A 25,232-nucleotide genomic window follows, 5' to 3' on the forward strand; every position below is an offset into this window, starting at 1 on the left:
CTTGGAGCAGGGATCATCTATGTGTTTTGTGTTAACTGCCAATGATTACAAGTCTGCATGTTCCAGGAAATTAACTTAAAAAGACATTTTAAAGGTGCACTGAGTCACTTTTTGGTTGAGGGTCTGCCATCTGCTTGTTTCTGTGGACAAGAGGATACTGAGAAACATTCTGACTGTGAGTAGGGTCGCCTCTCCACAGATCTGACCTATAACTTGGTCTGGTTTGGTGTCTGTGAGATAGAAAGGTTTAACACCATACTGCAAAACATTCCAGACAATTCCAGACAATAAGAATAATAACAGTAACTGGGTTCCCACTCTTTTTCACTGATAAAATTTCAGAACTTTTCCATGACTTTTTCATGACCTAAAGTGAATTTTCCATGACTTAACGGCACCTACATGTGTAGAATTGATCAGACTTTTAGGACTAACCTTTCCACTCATCTTATGGTATGTTTTTTTATAGTTTTTTAACATTCAAAATACTGTCAGTGCATATATTGTTGTATCTTAAAAAAAAAAAAGGTGCATACTTTTGGAGATAATGGTAAATGGTCACATTTTTCTATAGCGCTTTTCCATCTTCAAGGCACTCAAAGAGCTTTACAACAAGGAACCACTCACGCATTCACACACCAATGTACACAGACACTGGGGGCAAGGTGGGTTAAGAGTCTTGCCCAAGGACACAATGACAGCCTTCATCTGTGGGAGCTGGAATCACACCAGCCAACCTGTGGGTCAGTGGATCTGACCGCTCAACCTGTGATGTTTATGTTGAGAGCTGGAATCAAACTGCCAACCGTCAGATCAGTGGGCGAATGCTCTACCAACTGAGCTACTGCTGCCCAAGTCTTTCATAATATGACTTTTCCAGGATTTCCATGACCATGAAAACCCTGCAGTAAAAACATTTCCATGGAACAAAGCATCTGACGGACCCTCCACCAGAAAAAGTTACACTATGCACCTTTAACGTTACATGAACAGTAATTAAAATATAAAATAGTGGTTGAGCAACATGAGAAATAAGAGTCCTATTTCTAAGCTAAGGGACAAACATCTGAACAAGACCAAGTCCGGCAAAATGATGGATAAAACACATGTGATGAGGCGTTATGAAGGAGTGCGCTGTTACATGAAATATGAATGGTGTTGAATAGATGCCCTTTTCCAACAGGCAGATAAAGGTTTATTGAAGGCCGGAGTTTGCAAGATAGAGGTTACCATGGTTACAAGTGTGAAAAGGGCATCTGATCCGACTTCTGACCAGTCAATTAATCTTGGAATTGGAATTTCTGATATCAAAGGCTCACTCGTGGGTTCAAATTAATTGCGATGTAGGAAAAAAAGGGGGAATTCTCGCATTTCCAGGGCACGAATAAAAGCAAGCTTGAGATTAAACATGCCACAAGGGAAATACCAATGTGAATATTTAAGATGGATTAGTGCATGAATATTTAGAGTGTTTGGTCTCTGTGTTTTAGCAGAAAGAACGGGAAACTCTCAAGTCTCCATAGCTGTTATTTCAGAGAATTAACTGTGTAAGCTCTGATGCAATTATTAGTTCAATGTGGAAAAAACTAAAAACTAATTGGAAACTAGTTTTGTTTTGGACCACAATGGAAGTTATTATAGTTGCCATATTTATAATGCATGTTGACAGCTATAATGAGCTTCTACTGAGGCATTATGCATATTTATAAGCAGCCATGATTGCTTAAGTCAGTATAGGAGATCCTAATGCATACTAGTACATGCATACCAAGAGTTGTAAATCACTTTTTTTTCTAAGCAAATGTTTTTCTAAGCAAAGGTAGCCAGGCTGGCGCCACCTCGATTTAATTTCTCTCCTGAGACTAGGCGAGAAATCGGAATACACTAGACAGTTTGCAAAAACCCCAGAAGTTGTAGACCGTGCACCGGCCAATCAGCGAAGAGCTGTGAAGCCATGACTGGGTCCCTTTTGTGGTACAGCACAACAGTAAACACAGCAGTCGAGATGGATGTAGATGAAGCCATATGTTCAGAGATCGAGGATTTAAAGTCAGAACAAAGAGAATGTTTGGTGAATTTTATCAAGGGCAAAGACGTTAATGCCCTTCTTCCTACAGGATTTGGGAAAAGCTTAATATACCAGTTAACGCTTTTAGTGCTGCATTGCATACGTCACAACCAAATAGCAGTGAATTGTTAAATAAAAAAGTACCCGCCTACCATTGAGCGAACGAACCCTAATGCTGCGAGGTCACACGGTTTCCACAAAGCGAAACCGGCTGATGAATCTAATAAGGCTAAGTCAAAGGTGCACTGCGTAACTTTTCAGTTTGGGGGTCCTGTAATGTTCCACAATATTGTATTTAACTTAAGATGCATTTATTAAATTGTGGGTGTTTTTATTGCCCAAAAATACCTTTGAAAACATACATTCTCACTGTGAGTGGGGTCACCTCTTCTCAGATCTCACCTGTAAATCAGCCTGGTGGCGTCTTGTCTGTACGGATATTGATAGGTTTAATGCCATTCTTTGGAACATTGCAGACAAAGCAATAACATCTCCATGGCAACAAGCAACTGGTGGCCCTCTACCAGAAAAGTTACATATAGTGCGCCTTTAAGATTTGACTTATTAGAAATGAGAGAATTGAACTACAGATTGCACGATAATTCAGTCATAACTTCATAGTATGACCATAGATCTCAAACTACAAACAACACATTGATAAAAATTAAAATTTTTATATTTTCAAGCCAGTCCAAAGTCAAAATACATAAATAAATAAATAAATAAATAAATGCAGGGAAAGCATTCAGGGGCAAAATTAGGTTTGGTCAAACTAAGACGAACAGACTAAAAGAAAAAGCATGCATTAACTCAATTCCACTAGTGACCATCCATATCCATACAAATACACCAGCAGTACCATAGTTCAAAGAGCCCTCTTACTAAGCATAACCATATGTAGTAAATAAAAAGGCTGATGCAATCTTTTGATCTGTGGATGCATTTCAGTACTGGCTCTCAGGGAAAACCTCATATATTTTGCTTTTTTCCGAGTGCTAGAGGACATTGCGGAGGAGTTGGCGATGTGGGATTTTTATATTGCCGAACCACAAATAACAGTCCATTTTTACTGTCCTCTGCTACCGCCGCTGTGTCACGAGCACACAACTCAAGCAGCCTCCCCCTTACTGTATCCACGCGCGTCCTTGTAGTAACACCGCCCTCCCTCTCCCCCAGCCAACTCCCCCTCTCCCTCTCTCCCTTTAAAACAAGGCCTGGTTGTTAATCACACTCTCATCGTAGCTAATTAGAATGGGTCATCTAGTAGAGGCGCCGGAGTAACACGTCCTCCCCCTCCTCTTCATTCACCATTCACTCCAAGCCATTTTCTCATCTGCTCGTATCGCCGGCGGATATCTTTACACACATCGGCTGCCTGTCCATGATACGAGCAGTGACTGGGATCAACCACTGCCCGAGGACCACTGGAGCGTCACTTAATCGCCCGCTCTAAACAGCGGGAAAAAAAATAATAAAAGAATTTGATGTACTTAGGCTTAATTAATACGTTGCCACCAATTTTGCGGAGATAATTAATCAATTTGAAGGCTTGGCGAAGAGCTGTCCAGATTACGCGAGATGGAGAGATGAAGCATAAGACGAGAAAAACAGATTTGTCGTAATTGTTTATTTTTTGTGTAAAAATAAGTGGAGTTAAATGGATTGAGGCATTACTGTTAGATAAAAATAAGCATGTAATAATCTACCAAACAATGTACTTTCTATGTATAACTTTAAATGAGAAACATCTTAAATTAGTTGTTTTGATTGCGCATTGTTCTTAAAGATGTATGCACCTTTTCTGCCATCTCCAAGTGGATGTTATTGCTTTGCCTGGAATGTTACACAGTATGGCATTAAACATAGCCATCTTGCATTGATTCAACAGTGTTTTATTGCTAAAAAATACCTAGAAAAGCATGTATTCTTTGTGCCTCACCGCAGATTTGTCCCTGCTTTTGTCAACGGCAATACACAGATATTCGTTTCTTAGTAACATTTCTATCTACCCACATCCCGCAGTTTGTCAAACAATATTTTAAACCTGAAAATTCAAAAACATGAAAAGGTAAATAAAGGAAGTCTATAGAGAAAAATCCAATCTATAAGCCACAACCTAATGACTACAAAGACCCCGGACTAGAAACGAGGGGTTAGGCATTGATCTGGTCTGTAACTACACGCTCAAAGCCTGCTTCACATTGTTTGAAGTGAGTACATTACCTACAACCAATACCAGTCAGAACGCCCCCAGAAGCATTCACACACAAGCCCACCCCGGATTCACTACTGTAGCTGGTCCAGAACATCTCGTAATGTTTGAATTTTTATCTACACAAAGCCGTTCTGACGTTACTGGTGGAAAAAGTAACAACTACATAACACAAATCGATCAGTTGTGTCTTATTTTATTTTAGTTTGAAGGAAATAAATGCTAAAGTTGGTCGGTATCAGGTATCAGCCGATGTTTAAAGTCAAAGTATCTTAATCGGTATCTGCGTTGTAAAAGCTGGATTGCCATTCCTATGTAACAAAGAAAAGACCAGTCCCTTCTGGAGCTGGTGTAACAGAGCAGAGACTGGTCCTTTTCCGAATGCCAGTTTAAATGTACTTATATTAGAAGATAACCAGGACTTTCCCTCACACAGCTCTTCTAATGGGGATCCTAGCCCTGCAGCGGTTCAAAGCCACCTGACAGAAACAGCCGGTTTACAATGTCAGTCTCCTCAATGGACAGTGGCGGCTAAAACAGAGCAGATTTGAGCCAAGACAGGAGGAATTTATTGCAAAAATTCTGTCACTTTAGCAAAGAGGTTAACTCTACTACTCCAAGTAAATCTATATAGGAGACTGCAAGGCTTTACATGTGTAGCTTACTTGAAGGTGCACTGTGTAACCTTTCTGATGAAGGGCCAGCCATCTGCTTGTTCCCATGGCGATGTTATTGCTTTCATTTGTATGCTTTTCAGTGAGACAATCAGGTGATGTTACATGGGCAAATTACAAGTCAGATCTGTGAACGTTTTTCAAGTTAGTTTCGAGTCAATAAAACCACATGTAATAAAATAAATGCAAAAGATAAACAGATGTTTAAACAAGAAACATGTAAAACCAGTGTTTTATCTTGTCTCCATGGAATAAAATAAGTTTCATGCCATACTGTGGAACATTCTAGCCAGATTCATCAGCCGGTTTCACTTTGTGGAAACTGTCTGACCTTGCAGTATTAGGAATCCTTCGCTCGACAGTAAGTGGGTACTTTTTAAATTTAACCAATCGCTGCTAATTGATCGTGATGATCTTATGCAATTCCCGTAGGAAGAAGGGAAATAATGTCTTCCACCTTGATAAAATTCACCAAACATTCTCTTTGTTCTGGCTTTAAATCCTCGATCTCGGGAATCGTTGCCAACACAGAATGTATGCCTTCGTCTACATCCATCTCGACCTCATTGTTTACTGTTGTGCTGTACCACAAAAGGGACCCAGACAGACGCTTGAGTTTGATGTCACGGCTTCACAGCTCTTCGCTGATTGGCTGGTGCGCGGTCTACAACTTCTGGGGTTCTTGCAAACCTAGGCTAGGAACATTCCAGGTAAAGCAATAAATCTCTCTAAAGAAAGGCAGGTGGTGAACTTCTACTATAAAAGTTGCACCTTTAATTTAGTATTTACAAATGTATTAAAATGTGTATATTATTTTTGGAAGTTTGTATTTGCTCTTTAGTTTGAGGCACACCTTTTTATGTGGGAGAATTTGGTTCAGTCTTTTGTTATTCACCATCCACTCACTACTCTGAACAATCCTGACAGCTGCAAGCACATTGGAGAGCGTTTTAACACTGCTAAATATATGTGTGCAAATGCCTTCTCAAACAGCGTGCCTCGTGTCCCTAATAGACCCTAGTGCAGAATAATGCCTCACACAACTCCTCTTCAAAAATCCAACTATCATTTTCAAAACGAGTGTCAAGAAGGTTGTGGGATGGGAGCAGCGCTGTCGAACACATATGCAGTAAAGCGAAGGAAAACGCTGCAAAAACAATCCCCGGGCAGTGACTAATGACACTTTTCTATCTGATAATATCACGGTGCATAAATAGTGCTTACATGGATCTAAACTCCAACTGAAAATAGAGGAATGTGAAAGTGATACCTGCAGAGAGGCAAGACAATACAGGTACAATGTTTTCATAGATGAACCCTGATGGTATAGTGGCTTCCCGTACAATAACAAGTATGTATCTATGCATTTTATTTCAGTTAGTTAGTAACTGATTGAGATGACTTCATAATAACCACTGCTTAATTAGTTAACCTAATTAATAATCCATTAATTCGAAATTAACAAATGGTTAATTAAGGATGATTCAGGCTTAGTCTAGTTAGAGTGAGTTAGGGTATTAATTAAGCAGTCATAATTAAAAACACAGTGGGGCATTTCCTAGATTACCACATTGCAACATAAGGTAGAACACAGTGTTTTTTTGATGAGAAAACAACAATGTAACATAGAAACATGTGATATGGAACCTTTAAAAGTCTAGTTATTTTAAAGATACTATTTAAGTGTTTCAGAGAGTGTAATCTGCTTTTCATTTATGTAGTACATGTGGTAGTAACAAAAACATGAATTGGAAATTATGTTAAGAATAATGTATTAAATGTGCTTTAAAAGTACATTTTTTAGTAGTTTCATCCAGGGGTGTGCAAAAATATCAAAATAGTGATATATCATACCGTTTAATGTGATGATACAGTATTGATATCGTGGGCTGCTGTATCGATATATCGCCAAGAGTGTTTTTTGTTATATTTAGGAAATTATTTTGTTACAGCGCTACAGTTTTGTTGCTTGTTCAGAGGAAGGAAACTTGTTTATGCAGCACATTTGATATTTTTACTGTTTTGATGATTAAAATGGGCGTGTTTCATATTAACTTTGCACCAGAAGTGGTTTAACAAAGACTTTTAGAATCACAGACATGATTTAGCCTTTATTTTTATTGAACTGTATCGAATTGATTTGAAATATATCATATCGTATCGAAAGCTCACTGTATCGAGGTATGTATTGTATCGGTAACTTTTTAATGATACTGAGTCCTAGTTTCATCATTGGTTTTAGTTTTATATTTGTATTTTCAGTAGTCAGCATAAAGCTGTGTGCATTGCATTTTAAATACATGCACTGTACAGCACAAAGGTCAACCTCCCTGTAAAGATCAATAATCGTTTCATCTGCAGTAAATACGGCCCTAAAGAGGCATTGTTTGCTTCTATTATCCACTTAATAAAGATGCATTGAAGTTTGGACCACACCTGTCTCCCCTGGCGGGCCCCTCCCCCTTCAGAGCCGAGCTAAGTCATGGTGTTATTGGCTAAACACAGGCAGCTGCAGCCGGTTAACTGTCTAATCTTACATCAATCGATTTCCCCCCTTAAACGAGGAGAGGGAGGAACAAAAGTTGCAGTGTGTGTCTATGGAGAAAGCGGGGCTGAGCAGGGCACTGATGAGTGACAAACGCGCTCTGGCAGGTTACAAGAGCTTTACTTCCAAAGCCGAGCGTTCCCGGGCGCGGTCACCCTCTCGCCCTCCGGACCATCAAAGGAGAAAGATCGAAAGAAAGCACACACGGAGCCGGGCAAAGGGGAGACAGCTCTGTGCTACAGCGGGCAAGGCTAACAACAGCCTCTTATTGACAGACAGCGGAGAGATGCAATCCTAATTCAAACAGGGATTTCCAGTGTAGAATTATACGGTGCTCCTGTTCAGGGTATACGGTGCATTTAAGCTATGATGAAATATGATCTTTAACATCTTGAATAATAGGCAGAATCTTGACGGGTTTGAAGCAATACATGTATTACAGTATTTTCAGTGTCAGTAACTGCAATTTTCATACATGAATTAATTTGCTTAACCCTTAATTTATATATTGAACCAATACCCAACACAGTATTTCTGTCTAGACTGGAGCCAATGGTCTAAATCCATAACTGTGCAGTGGGATCTTTGAGAGAGCCATTTTTAGAGACATTTCCAGACCTTTTCCAAATTGGGGTTGAGCACCAGACTTCCTCACGTCATATGTGTCGAGTTCATAAATCTGATTGTACAGGTCCCTCATGGACAATTAAATAGGGACATTTCCAAAATGAGAAACATATGGAGCTTTTTAATTGACCAATTTCTCTTGCCAACGTGCATGACTTTTTCTCATCCTCAAACCGTGTGAAAAGGAGAAGAAACGCTACTTAGTGAGACATGCATATTGCAGCACAGAGCGTCATTGTCCTTGTGTTCAAAGCAAAACAGGCCTTCTGTTATCTGGATTAATAGCACCATTAGAGAGAATCTATGGTTTGTGTATGCTGCTGTAGTCCTGGATACAACCACACACATACATTTTCCATAGAGACACATTGACTCCGGAGTATATTTGTATTTCTGAGTGAATATCCGTTTTGCCGAGCAGGTAATGGCCCACGCCGCAAACAGCACATGAATGGCTAAGCGTGAGTGTGAAATTTACAAGTGTCACCATTTCTTCTTGACACACTCCGGTACAATCTCCGTGTGGTGTGCTCCGTGACCTTGAACTAATGGTGTTGGATGGCTGGGGCGAGAAGGGACTGTAAGAATTCACATCTGGGGAGTTATTGTTCTACACATGTCCCGTGTAATCTGCCCATCCCGTAGCGGTTAGAATAATTATTCATATTTAATCACCGACGCTCACCAGTTACACAGCCTGACGCGCGCTAAGTCATTTTCCATGTTCCATTATCAAAGTTTCAGAGATGGTGCTGGGGAGAGAGAGACTAAATGAAGGGGCGGAAGTAGTTGGGTTTATAAAAACATAATGGCCCTGTCTACTTTGATAAACCAAGGATGCTGCGCCCTCTCTCACACCTTCAAAATCACACACACAAACACACATATGTGCGAAAGAGGGAAGCGAGGAAAGCCAGAACAAAGTACTAACTGGTTTAGATTGGGAGCGCTCATGCAAGTCGGGAGCGCTATACAAATAAGGGAAGGGAAATGAAGTGCTTCTCATTTGGGGCGGGCTGTTTTGTTTGTTAGGCATCAGTCACTCATCAAACAGGCAAATTACAGCAGCCAGGGCTCACCTATTGTATGGCGAGGTGGTGAAATGTTTGTTCGGGCCGCGGAGAAGCACTGACCCAGGTTTGCTCAAATTTGCATGATTTCACTGTCTGTGAGTTTGTTTTAGTTACACTGATTTAGTTCAAGTGTCAAAACATGCACGATTTAGGTTAATCCTTCAGATAAGTACAAGCTGAAATCCAAACATCTCATATATACGTAATCTGTTATGTATACACTGATTAGTAGAAAACAGTCCCAACTGATTTGTAATAGAGAAAGGCATATCGGGCCAATATTTGGATTTTTAGTGCATTGGCTATCAGACTTAAATCTTATATTTGTTTTGCTCAATATGATGCCTAAAAAATAGACTCAAAGCTTTATTTGAACACTTCAGTGCAAAGAGAAAACTGCAAAACATGACTACACAGCTCTCCTTTAGCTCTTTGGTAAAAAGGGCTATAGTTGAGTTCGTAGTAAACTTAAATTGAGGAAAATCAAAATTGGTCCCACATATATCATCAAAAAAATAGCAGCAGAGCTTATCAGCCATTGGTTTCTCTTCATTTTAAACAATCAATATCGGTATCAGCCATGACAAAACTTATATTTGTAATACTTAAGTTCTATGTAGAGCTAAAACTTTCTCAAATAATGTTCACAATTTGGTACTTCTCATCCTCAATTTGGCTCAAGTTACGGTTAAGGGTCCACTGGCACTGCACACACTCACTACTCCTGTCAAGTCTCCGCAGTTGCATTGAAGGACGGGTCAAATGTTGATAACAGGTTTGCCAGCTGAGTCAATAAAGTGGACTTGGTCATATAATTTCTTTCTAAACCGCTAATGTACCCTCACATTTTGCCCTGCAACCACTACAGCAATAACTTTAACTGCGCTTACAACATCTTTGAGCAGCCTCAAACACACCATCAAACCATCAATAATACATAAACAAGATAGGTCGAGTTTCTTGCCCAAGGATTAGAGCTAGTACTGTGCTTTAGCAGCGATGAAACATGGTATAAAGACTTTGAATTATTATTGTAAATGGACACTGGAGAGGCATAATTCTGGTAAGGTTTGATTGACGGGCTCACTATACATGGAAATGACCTGTTATTCATTTTGGCGAAGGTGTTTTGTGCCAGAGACTTCACTCATTCATTACACAGTCACAGTGAACACAAAAGCGGAGCTCACCTTGCTCTTGGGGTGGGGGTTTGACTCCCGTGGACTTGAGTTTGAGCGCCTCTTTGGCTGACATATCGCAGCAGGACCCTTTGTTGGTGTCCTGGTCGCTGTCCGCCTGGTCACTGTCGCCATGGCCACTGTCTCTGAGGCTGGCGCGCTCTGGGTCTTTAAATGTCGAACTACTAGACAAACAGAGAGGGGGAAAAAAAGAGAAAAGAGCATTAGTACAGTCGGCTGCTGAGAATTTTAAAAGCTTTCCTTGCCTTCGGAGACAAAATGAAACATTCATGAACATCTCCTAACGCTTAAATAAAACAAGAACAATTAGAATAAGATTATTTAGGATGTAATAAAATAATGCACTTGGGGGATTGCTCTGTCGCTGAGTGCCGAGACAAAAGGCTGCTGTTTAAACCAATGTTGACAATGGCCTTACAACGGTGCCCAATTTAAATATGTGAAATACAAGCTGTAGAAGCAAGGAACCCAAACTTTTCAGAACGACAGCTGTAAAATAACAAGCAAACTACTTCATGTCATGTTTTTGTTTGTTTTGTATATAAATAGTGAGAGTTCATAAGGAAGGCCATCTAATATAAGTATTTCACAGCACAGAAGTTGTTCCTACGTTTTGAACATACAGTGGGCTGATAGAAACTGTAATGTCAGCAGCTACAGCCTGCTCCAGTTGACCACACACATTATACTGTTCTTCACAGTAGAATATATACTGGCTTACAATATTGTTTGATGCTCAAGGGTCTTCTGGCAAGCATAAAAGGTAACAGGTGCCTTCAGGTGAAGGGTCTGCCACCTGATTGTCTGGGGATGTCACTGCTTTGAGAATGCTTTTCAAGGTATTAGTTTTTTATATAGAAGCACCTGTAATTAAAGGGACAGTCAGGAATTTTGGACATAGGACCTCATTTCCTAGTTCACCAGAGTGTTGGAGATGTGTGGAGACACTTTTTAAAATATTCCATCCAGTCCTTGTATTTGCAGAGGTCACTGGTGCTAGGCTAGTGCATGTCAATGGCCATAGTTATCCTGCCACTAAAAACAGTCTGACCCACTCCACAAAACACCCGGAGCAAATCTATTATTGCACCAAACTGTTGATGTGAATGTCTGTGTTGACAGAATAATAACTTTGCATTGCATGAATCGTCACATGTTGAGGGACTATTTTCTCATATATCAGTCCGCCGCTGCCAAGCTTTCTATCAGCAAGTACAACTCGCTGCTGCAGCTCAGACATAAATCCTTCAAATGCAACGTTGGTTTTATGTCTAAAATTATTCTATCAACACAGACATTCACATCGACAGTCTGGCGTAATAACAGATATGCTTCGGGTGCTTTGTGGAGTGGGTAAGACTGTTTTTAGTGGCCGTTGACATGCGCTAGCCTAGCACCAGTGACCTCTGCAAATACAAGGACTGGATGGAATATTTTAAAAAAAATGTTTCCACACGTCTCCAACACTCTGGCCAACTAGAAAATTAGATTCTATGTCCAAAATTCTGGACTCTCCCTTTAAAAGTATAATGCCATACTGTGGAACATTCCAAAGCAATGACATATCCTTGGGGACGAACAGGTGGTGGACCCCTCACCAGAAAAGTTACACAGTGCACCTTTACGCATGAGTGCACAATTAGACTGCAGCAGCATCACACAAATAAACTACAGGATTGATTTCTACATATGCACTGCTATTCCTGTGCTTACCTATTTACATAGATTAAACGTATGCCCTTGATGCATTTTCACACCAGTTTCACTCAATTAAAGGTGTTTCAGTTAGTGCTGTTCAAGTGGAGCACAGGGACTTTACTGTAGGTAGGAAAAACAAAAAAGCGATGCGTTGTTGTGATGGTTATGGATCCCAACTCTTACCTTTGTACAAACTGTTGTCTGCTGCCCATATAATTAGGCTCAGAGGGGAAATTGTCGGTCTGTGGAGGAGAGAGAGGGGAAATAAGTAAGAAGTCTGCTCAAAGAAAGCCCAACCTGCTGAGAAACGGGATCTCCTGCTGGTGACATAAGATTAATTATGTACAGATTCAAAATCAAGTGAGGAATGGAGAGTGGGAGACAGAGAGAGAGGAAGAGAGAGAGCAAAACAGTGAGAAAGAGAAGGCAAAGCAAAAATAATGAGCTAGCGCTCTCTCTCTCTCTCTCTCTCTCTCTCTCTCTCATATATATATATATATATATATATATATTATATATATATATCTTATACAACAAAAAGAAACTAATTAGGCATGGGGTGGTGAGACAGGAGGCGCACTATTAAAGTATCAAATGTATGAGCTGGAGAAGCAAGATCTGCTTTGATTAAAAGTAAATTTATGTATAATAATTTAAATCAAGGGTGAGCTAAACATCTTTAAAGTGTGGAGTCGGTTTTACTACAGTTAATTAGAATTTTTTAAGTGAATTATATGTAGGAGTTTCAATAAGGAAAATACTGATATAGAAATACTTTCAGTTTCATTCCCAGAACATAGGCAGAAATTGATATCATGCACGTATCACACATGAATGAATGGCTCATTGGTTTTCAATAATTGGAAAATGTCATCACAAATTAAAATAAAATCATTTATAAAGATTTTGACATGGAATTGTAAATGTAATTTGCGAGTATTGTGGCATAGCGGTTAGCAAGCACCGATGTATTGTGAACAAAATAATGGAGCAATTTATTTAATTTCAATTTACATCTGAGATTCAATCATCAATAATCTTTTTTTTTTTTTTTTTTTTTTTTTAAATCAAGAGGTCCACAGTCAATCCTTTGTCAGTAAAAGCATGTTGTTTGGCACGTACTTCAAACTTTGGTGAAACTTATTTTAAAGTTTAAAGTTTAAAATAAACTAAATACAAAATAAACTAAAACTGAAAATGCAGATGATTCAAGCCCAAGGCAGTTTAAAACTAATTAGCTTTACTAACACATCTATAAAACTGACCCTGAATTCACAAAGTCATAAACCTTTCCACAATAAACATTGTGCAAGTTTAAAGGTTAAAGCTTAAACACATTTTGTATTCTTGTGCGCTTTAAGCCATGTCAAAGTGTTGTTACCTCCTCAAAAACATACCTACAGTTGTGTTTTGTTTCATTCAGACATTCGAGAAATCCTTTATTATTAGTCTGTTTACATCTCCAATCCCCAAAATGCTCTATTCCACCTTGTGATGTCATGAAGTTTTCAAGTTAACAGCTACTTTTCACCTTTAGTTCAGCAGAGATTGGCAATTCCAGGTCTGAAATCATCCAAATGATCTTAGTGAAGGTGTATGGAGTTTAAAAACACAGTAGAGCACTTCCTGTATCACAAGGTGGAACAGAGTGTTTTCCGTTAGAGAGAAGAGCTCAGTTTAAATATGCAGGATTTGTGCGTTAAACATGTGCGAATGAAACAAAACACAACTCCAGGTCTGTTTTTGATGATGAAATGTTATAACTTTGCTCAGAAAATAGCTCAATATGGACCCTTTAAGCACAACAGCTCTTGAATGCCAGGACAATACCACAAAGTCAACATAACATTATTGATACTTGAGACATAGATCGCTGTGGCGCTGAGAGCATGTGAGCCTCAAACAAGACTGGAGACAGAGACATAAACAGTGCACTATACATCCCACTGACAACACACTTATATAATGGCAAACTGCTGTTCAACCTTTAAAGCACAAACGCTCCTCTCGGCCATAAGCAGTCAGCGCAGCAGTACATTACAGACTGGATCAATCACTGAGACGCTCGAAAAAAAAAAAGTGAAATAAAATCGGTCTCTTGTTAATTATAGCCACGCACCACATATGAAGGTTTTTTAATCACATCCATAGCGATAAAAGGTCACCAAAGATCCCAAAGTGCTTTTTGGCATTTAAAGAAACACTGTGTCACCCTCCCTGTTCGTTGTGATTGCTAAAAAGTGCAAAAGCATGTCAAACGTACAGGGAAAAAAGTGGTGTCATAAGAGGCAGGTAATATTAGTATGAAAAGTCCAAAGGAAAGAAGACAGATTCAATTATTGTGCAGTTTCAAGAGTCTATGGCTGTGCAATATTTAAAGGTGCATTGTGTAACTTTCTGTTGGAGAGTCCGTCAAACGCTTTGCTCCATGGAGATGTTATTGTCTTGTCTGGAATGTTTCACACTATGGCTTAAAATTTTTCTATCTTCATCTAGCCCAAACCAGACCAAGTTGCAGGTCAGATGCTTGTTTTTGAAGTGTTTTTGAGCTATAAAACCACCTCTAATTTAATAAATATAGGGTAAAGCTGTTTAATGTCATACTGTGGAACATTCCAAGCAAAGCAATGAGGTATCCATAGAAACAAAAAGTGAAGGACTCCCAAACAGAAAGTTAAATCACCTTTAATGTTGATGGGAGCAGCAAAATTCTAACTATTGTCTAATGTTCCTTACATATTGATGTCTTTCAGAGTGATGGAAAATAGCGCAGTTGCCATAGCGATTAATGATTCAAAAGAAAGAATTTGATCTTTTATATAGTCAAAGCTCTGGTTCAATGGCCTTGTCACTTACAATTTATATAAAAAAAAACATTTGTGGATTTTCCTTTTGGTTATTTCTCGCACTCATCTCAACAAGGACATAGGCAAGTTAGTAATGATCACATCAGATTAAGGATGTTAATTATGTTAGAATCTGTAGCTACAGGGCATGAGCAGAGGTGAAACCATACATACAACCACTGAATTGGAAAGTGACCTTGAGAAAAGCACTTCAATGGAGTGAGCGGAGTAAAAATTATTTAAATAGCCCACACACAGTCAATACTTCAGGAATAGTTGAAAGCACATTTCTGGTAGTACTTAAAATTTTGTTAGACTTTGTCCTTGCTTTTGTCCTGTTTTTCCTAATATAATCCTGGTTTAGATCATAGACTGTATGAAAATGGACATAGCTAACGCACTAACCACCGCATTCCAAATAGGGAGTGGGCATGGGGGCATCTCCGGCTCTAACAACTCTGGCTCCAGTTGACTTTACATTGAAAAACTGTCATTTCTCTCTCTGTAGCTGCTGCAGCGAGCCTCGTCATTTTGGTTTTAAAATGTTTGTGTTAACCCACTCTCCATAATCCTGGTGGGGTTTGTTTTTGGCTATTTTGTCTGTAAATAATAGGGGTGTAATGATATCCAAGCCTCACGATACAATATTGTCACGGTAAGAACCTCACTGTACGATATTTATTGCGATATCTTGGAAAAGCTCACAATATGGTGGGTAGGCTCATGATGAGGAATGTAACAATATCCAAATCTCGGTACGATATTTTCATGATATACGTCTCACGGTATGATATTTATTGAGATATTTTGTGGAGGCTAAACAGCTAAAACTGTTAATATGCTACTAAAATGCCTTGACAAGACGTAATCCAAAGAACTAAGACTTAAAAATGCTTAGAACTGTTATTTCTTCTTGTAGTCTACACTGAAATGGAGCAAAGGATCATGGTCTATGTAGTTCCTTCTGTCTTCTTTTACGTATTGCTGCACCATAACTCTTAATTTAAGCAAAGAAACTAGAAATACGATATATATTGTGATGGTCCACGATGTTATTGTGAGAACTCTGACAATGTGATATCACGATATTATGGTTATTGTTACACCGCTAGTAAATAAATCCCAAACTTGACTCCAAATTCGCCCTATAACTGCCAGATTCGTAAGCTTCATGTGACTGGGTGGCATTACACTCCCTTAATCCACTTCTTTATACAGTCTATGATTTAGATATAGAAAAATCCAAATTGTTCAGACTTGGTTTAGACCCCAATTCGTCCTGTTTCAGTGCTTGTAGGGTATATTTTGCTCTTGTGCCGCTATGCTTGGGCTCATTATAGCTGTTACTCGGAAAACCGAAATATTTACAGGGTTGATGTGAAAAGTCTGAAACCCTCTGCCCTCGCTGATGACTTCCTGATTGCTAAAAAGTGCCAAAGCAAGTCAAATATACAGCCGTAATGGGAAATATCGAATAGATCATAACAGCGTTATTAGAGGCATGTGCTAGAGCAGATTTAAGATGGATGGAAACGAATCCCTTCTAGAGAAATTGCTTTCATGGCGTGGACAAGGTATTCATCATGGTAACACAAATAATTACCTTATGTAGTGCACAACTCGGGCTCTAGAATTGATAGCGGCGAAATGTCATGTTTAGTGACTAATGTGTCCCAGCACTGGGGCTTTTTCACATGCACAGCGTGACTCAGAGCTGATACAGTATTTCAATGTCATCCAAGCGTCGCAGTAAAGCCCGGTTTGAAAAAGGCAGATACGTGGAAAGGTCGTGAGTGCCACAACCCTTCCGTACTTTGGCCAGCACCTTTTTGTCCACCATAACACTCCAGTTTCCACAGCCTTCGATAAGATAAAAAGAAAACGCCCACAGAATATATCAAAAGCAGGAATCGGGACATGAGGTTGGAGAAGAATGAAGCAGGTTGGCATTGAAGTAATAAAAGGCCCAAGTTTTTCAAAAAGACACGGAATGGAGGTCTTTATATTGATGTGCCCCTTCTGTACTTTTTTGACCAGGGTCTCATCCTTGGACATAGTTTTTCAATCAGCTCAGCACTGTTAGCCTAAAGTCTAGCAAGGATAAAAGTGCATTAACATACCAGCACATTTCCAAAATAAATGTAACTTCTGTCGATTTTTCTTTTTCACTTGGGTTTAAAAACTTTAGAGCTGCCCATCCAAACCAAATACTCAGGGAACCAACACTGATAGTCTCTTTATTTCTAAATTTTTGGCATTACCAGACAGGGCTCAGTAATTCTATCCTGATTCAACCATGTGTTCTCCACTTTCAACAGCTAATATTTGGGACATGATCCAAACAATATGATGTATAAAGGGCAAACTCCACAAGTATGCAGTAGGCATGCAACAATACTAGGGATGTAACAATATCCAGATCTCTCGGTGCGATATTATCACAATATGCATCTCACTGTACGATATTTACTGCGATATTTTGGAGAGGCTGATATAATTGTAGATAGGAAACATTTCTGCTTTTAAAATACCTTGACAAGATTTTGGTGTGAATTATTATCTTCACAATCCCAAGAATTAAAGTAAAAACCATATCTCTTCATGTTGTCTGCACTGAAATGAATCATGGGATATGTAGTTCTCCTCTGTTTATACACTGTTACTACTATAAAACCATGTATTTAAGCAAAGAAACTTGTAATTCGATATAATGTGACATTGTTATTGTTACACCTCTAACCGATACTGATAATGGTGTTGAATATCATGAGCGTGCCTATGTTCCCAGAGCCCTATGTTCCCTCATTTCTAAGTTTTGTTGTTTTTTTTTTTCCAAAATTAGGTCCTTTGCATCAGATTTTATCCTTTTTCTCTTAGTCAATTACACCCAACCTATCATCCAGCAGCAGTTGACTACAGATGTAATGTAGAGGTCATGGTGCAAATGTTGAAATGACTCTGAATTATCCCTTTAAATGCGGTATAAAAATAAAAATGACTTGAATTGGAGTTTCGTTTGAGAAAAGTCTTAGAAATAAGAAAAATCCTAGAAATGAGAGCACATAGGGCCCCAAAACAGATCTAAAAAAATGTGTTGTATTGGGAATCAGTTCCATGATATCGGTTAAGCTGAAATCCTGATTGAGCCTTTTATTGGATGTAATGAGACTATTTAATGGAAAATGCTGGCCTAGAAAGTTCCATAATGTTTGAACTTTTATTCACGTAAAGTTGTTCAAGTGTTGCTTGCTGGATAAATAACACAATTGGATCAGTTTTGTCGTGAGTTAACTGTGTTTGATGGAAACAAAATGCCTTTTTAGTCCCTACACTAGTATCGGTCAATATCAGTTATGGATCAGTAACAAAAAGCCTAAGTATCACTATCTTTGTATCCTAAGTATACAATCCCAAGCCTGGATAAATTAAACAAAAAAAGGGCCATTGCGAAATCAAACAAATTTATAAGTAACTCATATAAAGCGATGAAATGTCAGCCCTTTTCATAACAACATAGAACATGTAAAATAATAAACTAATAGGTAACAGGCTACACGTGTCTTACTCACATAACAAGCAATCCGACTCATTTAGATGGTTAATCATGTAACTTTATAAAACTATACTTTATAATTGCATCTGGCAACATAAAACTTACGTTACAATTAAGAGTGATCGTGAACTAGCCTTTAGTACTAATATACATAAAAGCACTACACATACGCATAAGATAATGGAGGAAAATATAGATGTAGGCTATAGTATGTATTGTAGCAGTTTTCCATAGCCGCCCACAGACACTCGTATACAAGGCCATAAAAAGCACATTACCTCATAGCGCGTAGACCCCAGTTTCCTGCCAATTACAGTCTCCAGTCTGATCTTAAGCCTCCATCTCTTCCTGTCTGTTTATACTGGCCCAGCCTTTTACTACAGCGGCCACTCTCCAATTAATGGGTCGATAAAGGCCAACGAAACTCCCTTTGTGCTCACCCGATCCATACCACCACAATGAATACAAGATAATATAGAAGGGGGGAATTATACATACTGACCAGATAGTTTTAGCATAATTACAGACTACATTAGACACCAAGTAATTTTATTAAGTGTTACTGGAAATTACATTTTGCAGTGTTGAATTTCAATTGTCTCTGGTTGCTGTTGAAATTACAGAGTTGCGTATCTGTTTTGTGCAAATGGCTGACATAATGAACTATTATGATTTTTATAGTGTTTTTTCTAACATATATTTTTGAATTGAACAACCTGCACACAATATTTTTTTTATTTTGGTTTGATTAATATGTTAAAGGTACGCTGTGTAACTTTTCAGGTGGAGGGTCCACAACCTGCTTGTCTCCATGGGGATGTTACTATTTAGTCCTGATACGGCATTAAACGTCTTGCATTTACTCAATAACATGGGTTTTTATTGACCTAAAAACTCGCATTCTTACTGTGAGTGGGCTTGCCTCTCCACAGATCTGACATGTAACTTGGCTTTGTGGTGTCACCTTCTGTCTCTGTAGAGATAAATATGTGTAGTGCCATACTGCGAAACATTCCAGGCAATATTTCCATGGAGAGAAACAGATGACGGACTCTCCATCAGAAAAGTTACACAGTACACTTTTAAGTTTTTGTTTTTCTTTTTGGTTGTGATTGTAATTTCCTTTGGGTATAACAGTCCACAGTAATGCATAAAACACATACAGTATATTTCCATGGACAATGTTTCCCGAAGTATGATTTGAACAAGAGGTCGGCACGGGACATAATTTTCAGTCCCGCTCCCGGAAAAAATTTTAATTTTCATTCCCGCTCCCACCCGCATCTGTGATATTTTGTCCCGCTTCTGCCCGCAAATCCTGCAGATTCACTTTCTTAAGCTCGATCAAACGTGAAGAAGTGGAAAGGAATTGTCTAAAATGTGCGTGAGATTAGACCACGTTTGCAAATTTAGGCTGCTTAAAATGTTTTTTATTAATGCCAAATAAAATATCCAGCACAAATTATGTATGATAGGAATACATTAATCCTTTGTATATTTCACTTTACACTCATATTTATCATCCCACCCGCCTGCTCCTGGAATCAAGCAGGTGAAAGTTTTTCTTTTTTTTTTTTTCAAACTATATCATTTTGAAATAACCATTCTGCTTTGGCTTTGGCTCCACTCAGCTTTACTGGTCACTCACATGTTTAAGTTACAACTTCAGTTACTTGCCTAAAGTACCTGTCATTGATCAGAATGAATCCAATTTAGCTGCTCTATGAAGTATAACCCAGTTGGTGTGCGCGTTTTGTGTGAATGTCAGATAAGGTTATATTATTTATCCCAGTGAAAACCCCGTACAGAGACATGGTGTGGAGCAGTTCTGAATCACTTCTAGTACACAGCATTTGCTCCAAGGTTGTGGGGGTCACAGGGATACAGTGAAGCCAGGTGCAAAAAAGCTGCTTTCAATTCACTATTCCCATTGAGGCCTTAAGACAGACTGAGCAGTCACCGGGCCAATTGAGACAAATGGTAGCAGCATATTGGAGTGCTGTTGGACTTCTGGGTAGTGTAGTTTCTTTGTAAAGGCGGCGTGTATGTGCGTGTACGTACTGTATGTGCGTTTTGTAGTTTCTGTGTGTGTGCGTGTTTGATGTCGGGGGTACAGGTGGGGAACGAGGACAGAGCGCAGTTTCTCTTTCACACATGGTTGGTTGGACAGCTCGGTTTTATTCACAGGAGCGGGGGTAAGGAGACGGGGGAGAGGGGGGAGAGGGGAGGGGGGGGGGGGTTTGCTGCCCGCCCCTCACCGAGTCGACGAGATATGATACATGTGTTTGTCCTCTACTGTCTAACCTCAAAACAAACAGGATGCTAGCACGGGGAACTTCAAAGAGGGGAGGAAAAAAATGCATAACCTTGTCCAAAAAGAAGGTGTACAGAGAGGTGATGAAAGAACTCCAACTCCAGTTCATAACACAAAGTTGCATAATACAGGTTTAGTCCATTGAGGTTCATTTGGTTTTCCGATAATTTATGTTATTAGGTTCTTTTTCAGACTAAGATTTTGTTTTCATACCTGACAGTTTCAACTGCTCACTAGTGGCCTTCTTCAGGGTGGTCACGTGATGTTGCGGTGATGTGTCCGGTAGGAAGACAGCACCAAAACCCATATAAATCAGCTGACTAGACACATCACCGCAACATCACATGATCACTCTGAAGAAGACCGCAAGAGAGCATTCAAAACTGTCAGGTATGAAAAGAAACTCTTGGTCTGAAAAAAGAAACTAACAACATAGGTTTAGGTATACAAGTTTAAGTTACACAAACCACATTTACTTGTCTATAGACACTTAGAGATTTTAGATTTTAACTGCAAACTTTAACTTTTACTTTGCAGTGACGTCATGCTGGGGGTGTTTTGCGTGTTTCTCTATTAGTAAACTGTTGCACACATTAACAAACACTGTCAAAGAAGCTTTAAGATGTCTGAAATTTAAGAAAAATACAAAATGGATTTAAACAACACATTTTCAGGAGAATGCGATGAATATGAGAGTGCATGGTCCTCTTTAGGTGTTTGATTTTTAACAAAAAAGTGAGTGTGACTAACTGAAAAAAAACTAAAAACTGTTGGGTAGTGTTAGGTAGCTTGTGATTTTATGTGTGAGAGACTTTTTTACGTGCGCAAATCAGCTCACATGTTAAAGCTTCAACTAAACCAGCTCTTTGTGGTCAGGTTGTGTTAAAATAAAGCTCAGTTTAAGTCTAACTTGAGTAACATGGCCTCACATCCTCTGCAATGTACCAATTGGTTTTTGGCCTTCAAACATAAATATGACTAAATTTCTCTCTTCTGCTATATCTAATCATTTGATAGCTCAAGTTTTCAGTAACATTGGACCTTTTGCATAGAATGATTCACAGTCTTGCTTTAAACTTACTTACTCACAGTAAACATGCTTTCAGGGAGTTTTTGGCAACGAAAACACCTTTAATTGCTATAACACTAGATAGATTGGTTTAATGCCATACTGAGGGTCATTCAATACAATCGCCATGGAGATAAACAGATGCCACGCCCTCCACCAGAAAAGTTATCTAACGCACAGCAACAGAAACAATTAACTGCCCTTGAATCTATATATTTTCTTCCACTGTTTGCATCATTTACCACGACTTCTCCAGCGCATCTCACAATCTCGGGACATATTCAATTTAGTGGTGTTTTAGAAGGATCAATAGCACTCAGGAGACCCGCTTAAAAGTGTTGCCTGAAATCGCCGCTGAAGGTGAACCAGACAAAGTACGGTGGCTTGATAAGGAAGTCCAAACGCAGGAATGGGTGCTGAGGTTGGGGGTAACGGGACATTAATGAGACTCCATTGATTACTTAGTGGCGGTGGAGCAATTGTAAGTGATCAAATCGAATTAGCCACTCCTATACATCTTCCTGCAGATAACAGGCCAATCAATCAAATGACTTAAGTGAAAAACCCACTGGCCGCTAAATATCTCAGCGCTATCTTACAAATCGCCCAAGTCTAGACCCAAATAAAATTGAAGTTGTAAAAAAAAAAAGAGGTCCAAGTCGGTAAATGGAAAAAAATGGTACATCTTATTAAACTGATGGACACCTCAGTTATTATTCCAGACAGCACTTAATGATTAAAAGTGCCGGACAAAAGGGGAAGTGGTGCAACGCAAAAATTTGATATAAAGTGGATTTTAAGCTAACGCAATGCGGTTGTCTTGAACATACTTTTTAAATCCTTATTCATATGCAGATATGCACGAGAGGATTGGACTTTTATAGCAGCACTCACTTTTAAAGATAGTGTTCACAAGTTACCGTTAGTGGTTTATTGTAAAAGGGACGCTCGGCGAAAAGCAAGGTGAAGTATAGGAGATGTCTAAAGTATTGGATATTTACGTAAAAGTCAAGCAAAGAGTTCAAGAACACTGTAAGTTATCTTAAAGTTCCTTTCGTAGCTCAAAATATACATGTATGAGCTGTAAGCAAGAGCTGTAAGTTAAAGGCGCACTATGTAGCTTTTCTACGTGGAGATCTACCACCTGTTTGTCGCCACGGAGATGTTGTTGATTTGTCTGGCGTGTTTCACAGTGTGGCATTATACATGTATCCAGCATTTATTTAATTGCAAGTGTTTAAGATCTGACATGTAACTTGGTTTTTGTCTCTATGGAGATATGACTTTAATGCCATACTGCAGAGGTGGGACCAAGTCTTTGTTTTGCAAGTCTCAAACAAGTCTCAAGTCTTTGTCCTCAAGTCCGAGTCAAGTCCCAAGTCAAATACAGGCAAGTCAAATAAGATATTAAGCTATGGCTGTCCCAGAATTTTCTCTGTTTGAATGAGGACAAAACAGAATGCATTGTGTTTGGAACATCCAACCTGCCCAGTATCTTGTTGCTTTGGGCCCCCACTTTAACCATGTTGTCAAAAATTTGGGGGTGAAATTCAGTCTAAAATTTGATAAACAAATAGATTCTGTGGTCAGGGCAAGCTTCTTTCAGCTCCGCCTCCTAGCCAAAGTTAAGCCCTTCTTGAGCCGTGGTGACCTGGAGAAAGCTATCCATGCCTTTGTTAGTTCCCGCATAGACTACTGCAATGCACTCTATGTGGGGATTAATGAAGCTGGTCTTCACCGTTTGCAGCTCGTGCAAAATGCTGCAGCTCGCCTGCTCACAAACAGCCGGAAACACGATCACATCACCCCTGTCCTGTACTCCTTGCACTGGCTCCCTGTCCAGTTCAGAATTCATTTTAAAATGTTGATGTTTGTTTTTAATGCACTCAACGGTCTTGCACCTTCCTACCTGTGTGAGATTCTGACCCCTCACCAACCCAGCAGAGCTCTACGATCTGCTGGGCAACATCTGCTGGAGGTCCCCCGGTCCAAGTCCAAGTTGAGTCTCGAGTCACTGGCCCAGAAGTCCAAGTCAAGCCCAAGTCATCTGCTTTGAGCTTCAAGTCATTTCAAGTCTTTAAACCAAAGTACCAAATATAGCTTAAATTTTTGCAATTCATATGGATTTTAAGATAAAATGTACTTTAAAAAGTCATAGTGTATTTATATATGAGTAATTCTAGAGTATATAAGAGCTGTAGAAAATAATTTAGTTAATTTTTCTTTTTTAAATGTCTTGATAAGATCTTAGAGTGAATCATTACATTCAGAATAGAAAGAATTCAGATTTAAAAGTGCTTCTCAAGTCTTCTCAAGTCACAAGCCTCAAGTTCGAGTCAAGTCCCAAGTCACTGACCTTCAAGCCCAAGTCAAGTCCCAAGTCTTAGTCCATTTCATCAAGTGAAATCTCAAGTCCTAAAAATAGTGACTCAAATCTGACTGGAGTCCAAGTCACAAACAGGTCACCGAATCGAAAATCACAAATTGGAATGTGAACCTAAATCACACTGATGAAACCTAAACTATATTTAGGTTTTTACTTGTTATGTTCCTACAAAACTCGCTTGCCTCTATGGAGATATGAGATTAATGCCATACTGTGGAACATTCTGTAACGTCTCAATCAAAAAAAGCAGGTTGTCGAATCAAAAATTTGAACAATTTGAAATGTGAACCTAAATCACGTTGAGAAAGCTTGCATTATCACAAAGTTTTAATATATTTAGGTTGCTAATTTTTATGTCACTACAAACTTGCTCACCCTGCAGTAACGCTCCTGGATATTTATTCAAAATCAGTCACAGACGCACCTCATAGAATTGAATAAAGGGAACTGAGATCTAAAGTTGCTGAGAAAAACATAAGTAGACCTTTCAATAACAAATACATCCATTGAAGGAAGAAGCACATTTGTCAGATCAGATAATACATGACCTGATTTAATTTTTTTTACACGCAACTGTGTTTTGTTTGATTCTGGGTCAGCGCACAGTGACTCAATATGACTCATGGTACAAGTGGCTGAGTATTTCCAATTTGCATAAAATATTGATTTAAAATGTGTATGTGATTTTTTTCTTTTAATACGCTAATATTTCACGGTTTACTAATTCATTATTCACTGTATTCCCATTTCGTTCTCATGCTTATTTGATGAGGAATAGGATTTTTCTTCATTAAAACTGGTCTAAGCTGCACTTTGGAGGATTTTGCAGTCTCTAAACAGTGTGACCTCTCTCTTGTACATTTACTTCTTTTTCAGCAAAGACACAATATTCATAATTGCCCATTATTTTGTCTGACCACACTATTAGGCCTGTTGCAGTTATGGTTCTGATTGCGATTATTCAGTAT

General features: G+C 39.0%; 1 protein-coding gene across 2 annotated transcripts in view; it reads right to left on the bottom strand.

The window, feature by feature from the left end:
- The window catches only part of LOC110172936 (protocadherin-17), a 117,990-nt gene that overhangs the window by 57,242 nt on the left and 35,516 nt on the right, over nt 1–25,232 (bottom strand). The window contains exons 3-4 of one of the 2 annotated variants that reach the window (XM_055154745.1): nt 12,280–12,338; nt 10,390–10,559 (exon numbers count right to left, since the gene is read on the bottom strand). In XM_055154745.1, the coding sequence (XP_055010720.1) occupies nt 10,390–10,559; nt 12,280–12,338 (229 nt within the window). Of the gene's footprint in view, nt 1–10,389; nt 10,563–12,279; nt 12,339–25,232 lie in introns of both variants that reach the window. The other variant, XM_020938897.2, reaches the window with a different exon arrangement.

The sequence above is a fragment of the Boleophthalmus pectinirostris genome, unplaced genomic scaffold, assembly GCF_026225935.1.
Source record: "Boleophthalmus pectinirostris isolate CB_2022bp ecotype Guang Dong unplaced genomic scaffold, ASM2622593v1 HiC_scaffold_19, whole genome shotgun sequence".
NCBI classification, from domain to species: domain Eukaryota; kingdom Metazoa; phylum Chordata; class Actinopteri; order Gobiiformes; family Gobiidae; genus Boleophthalmus; species Boleophthalmus pectinirostris.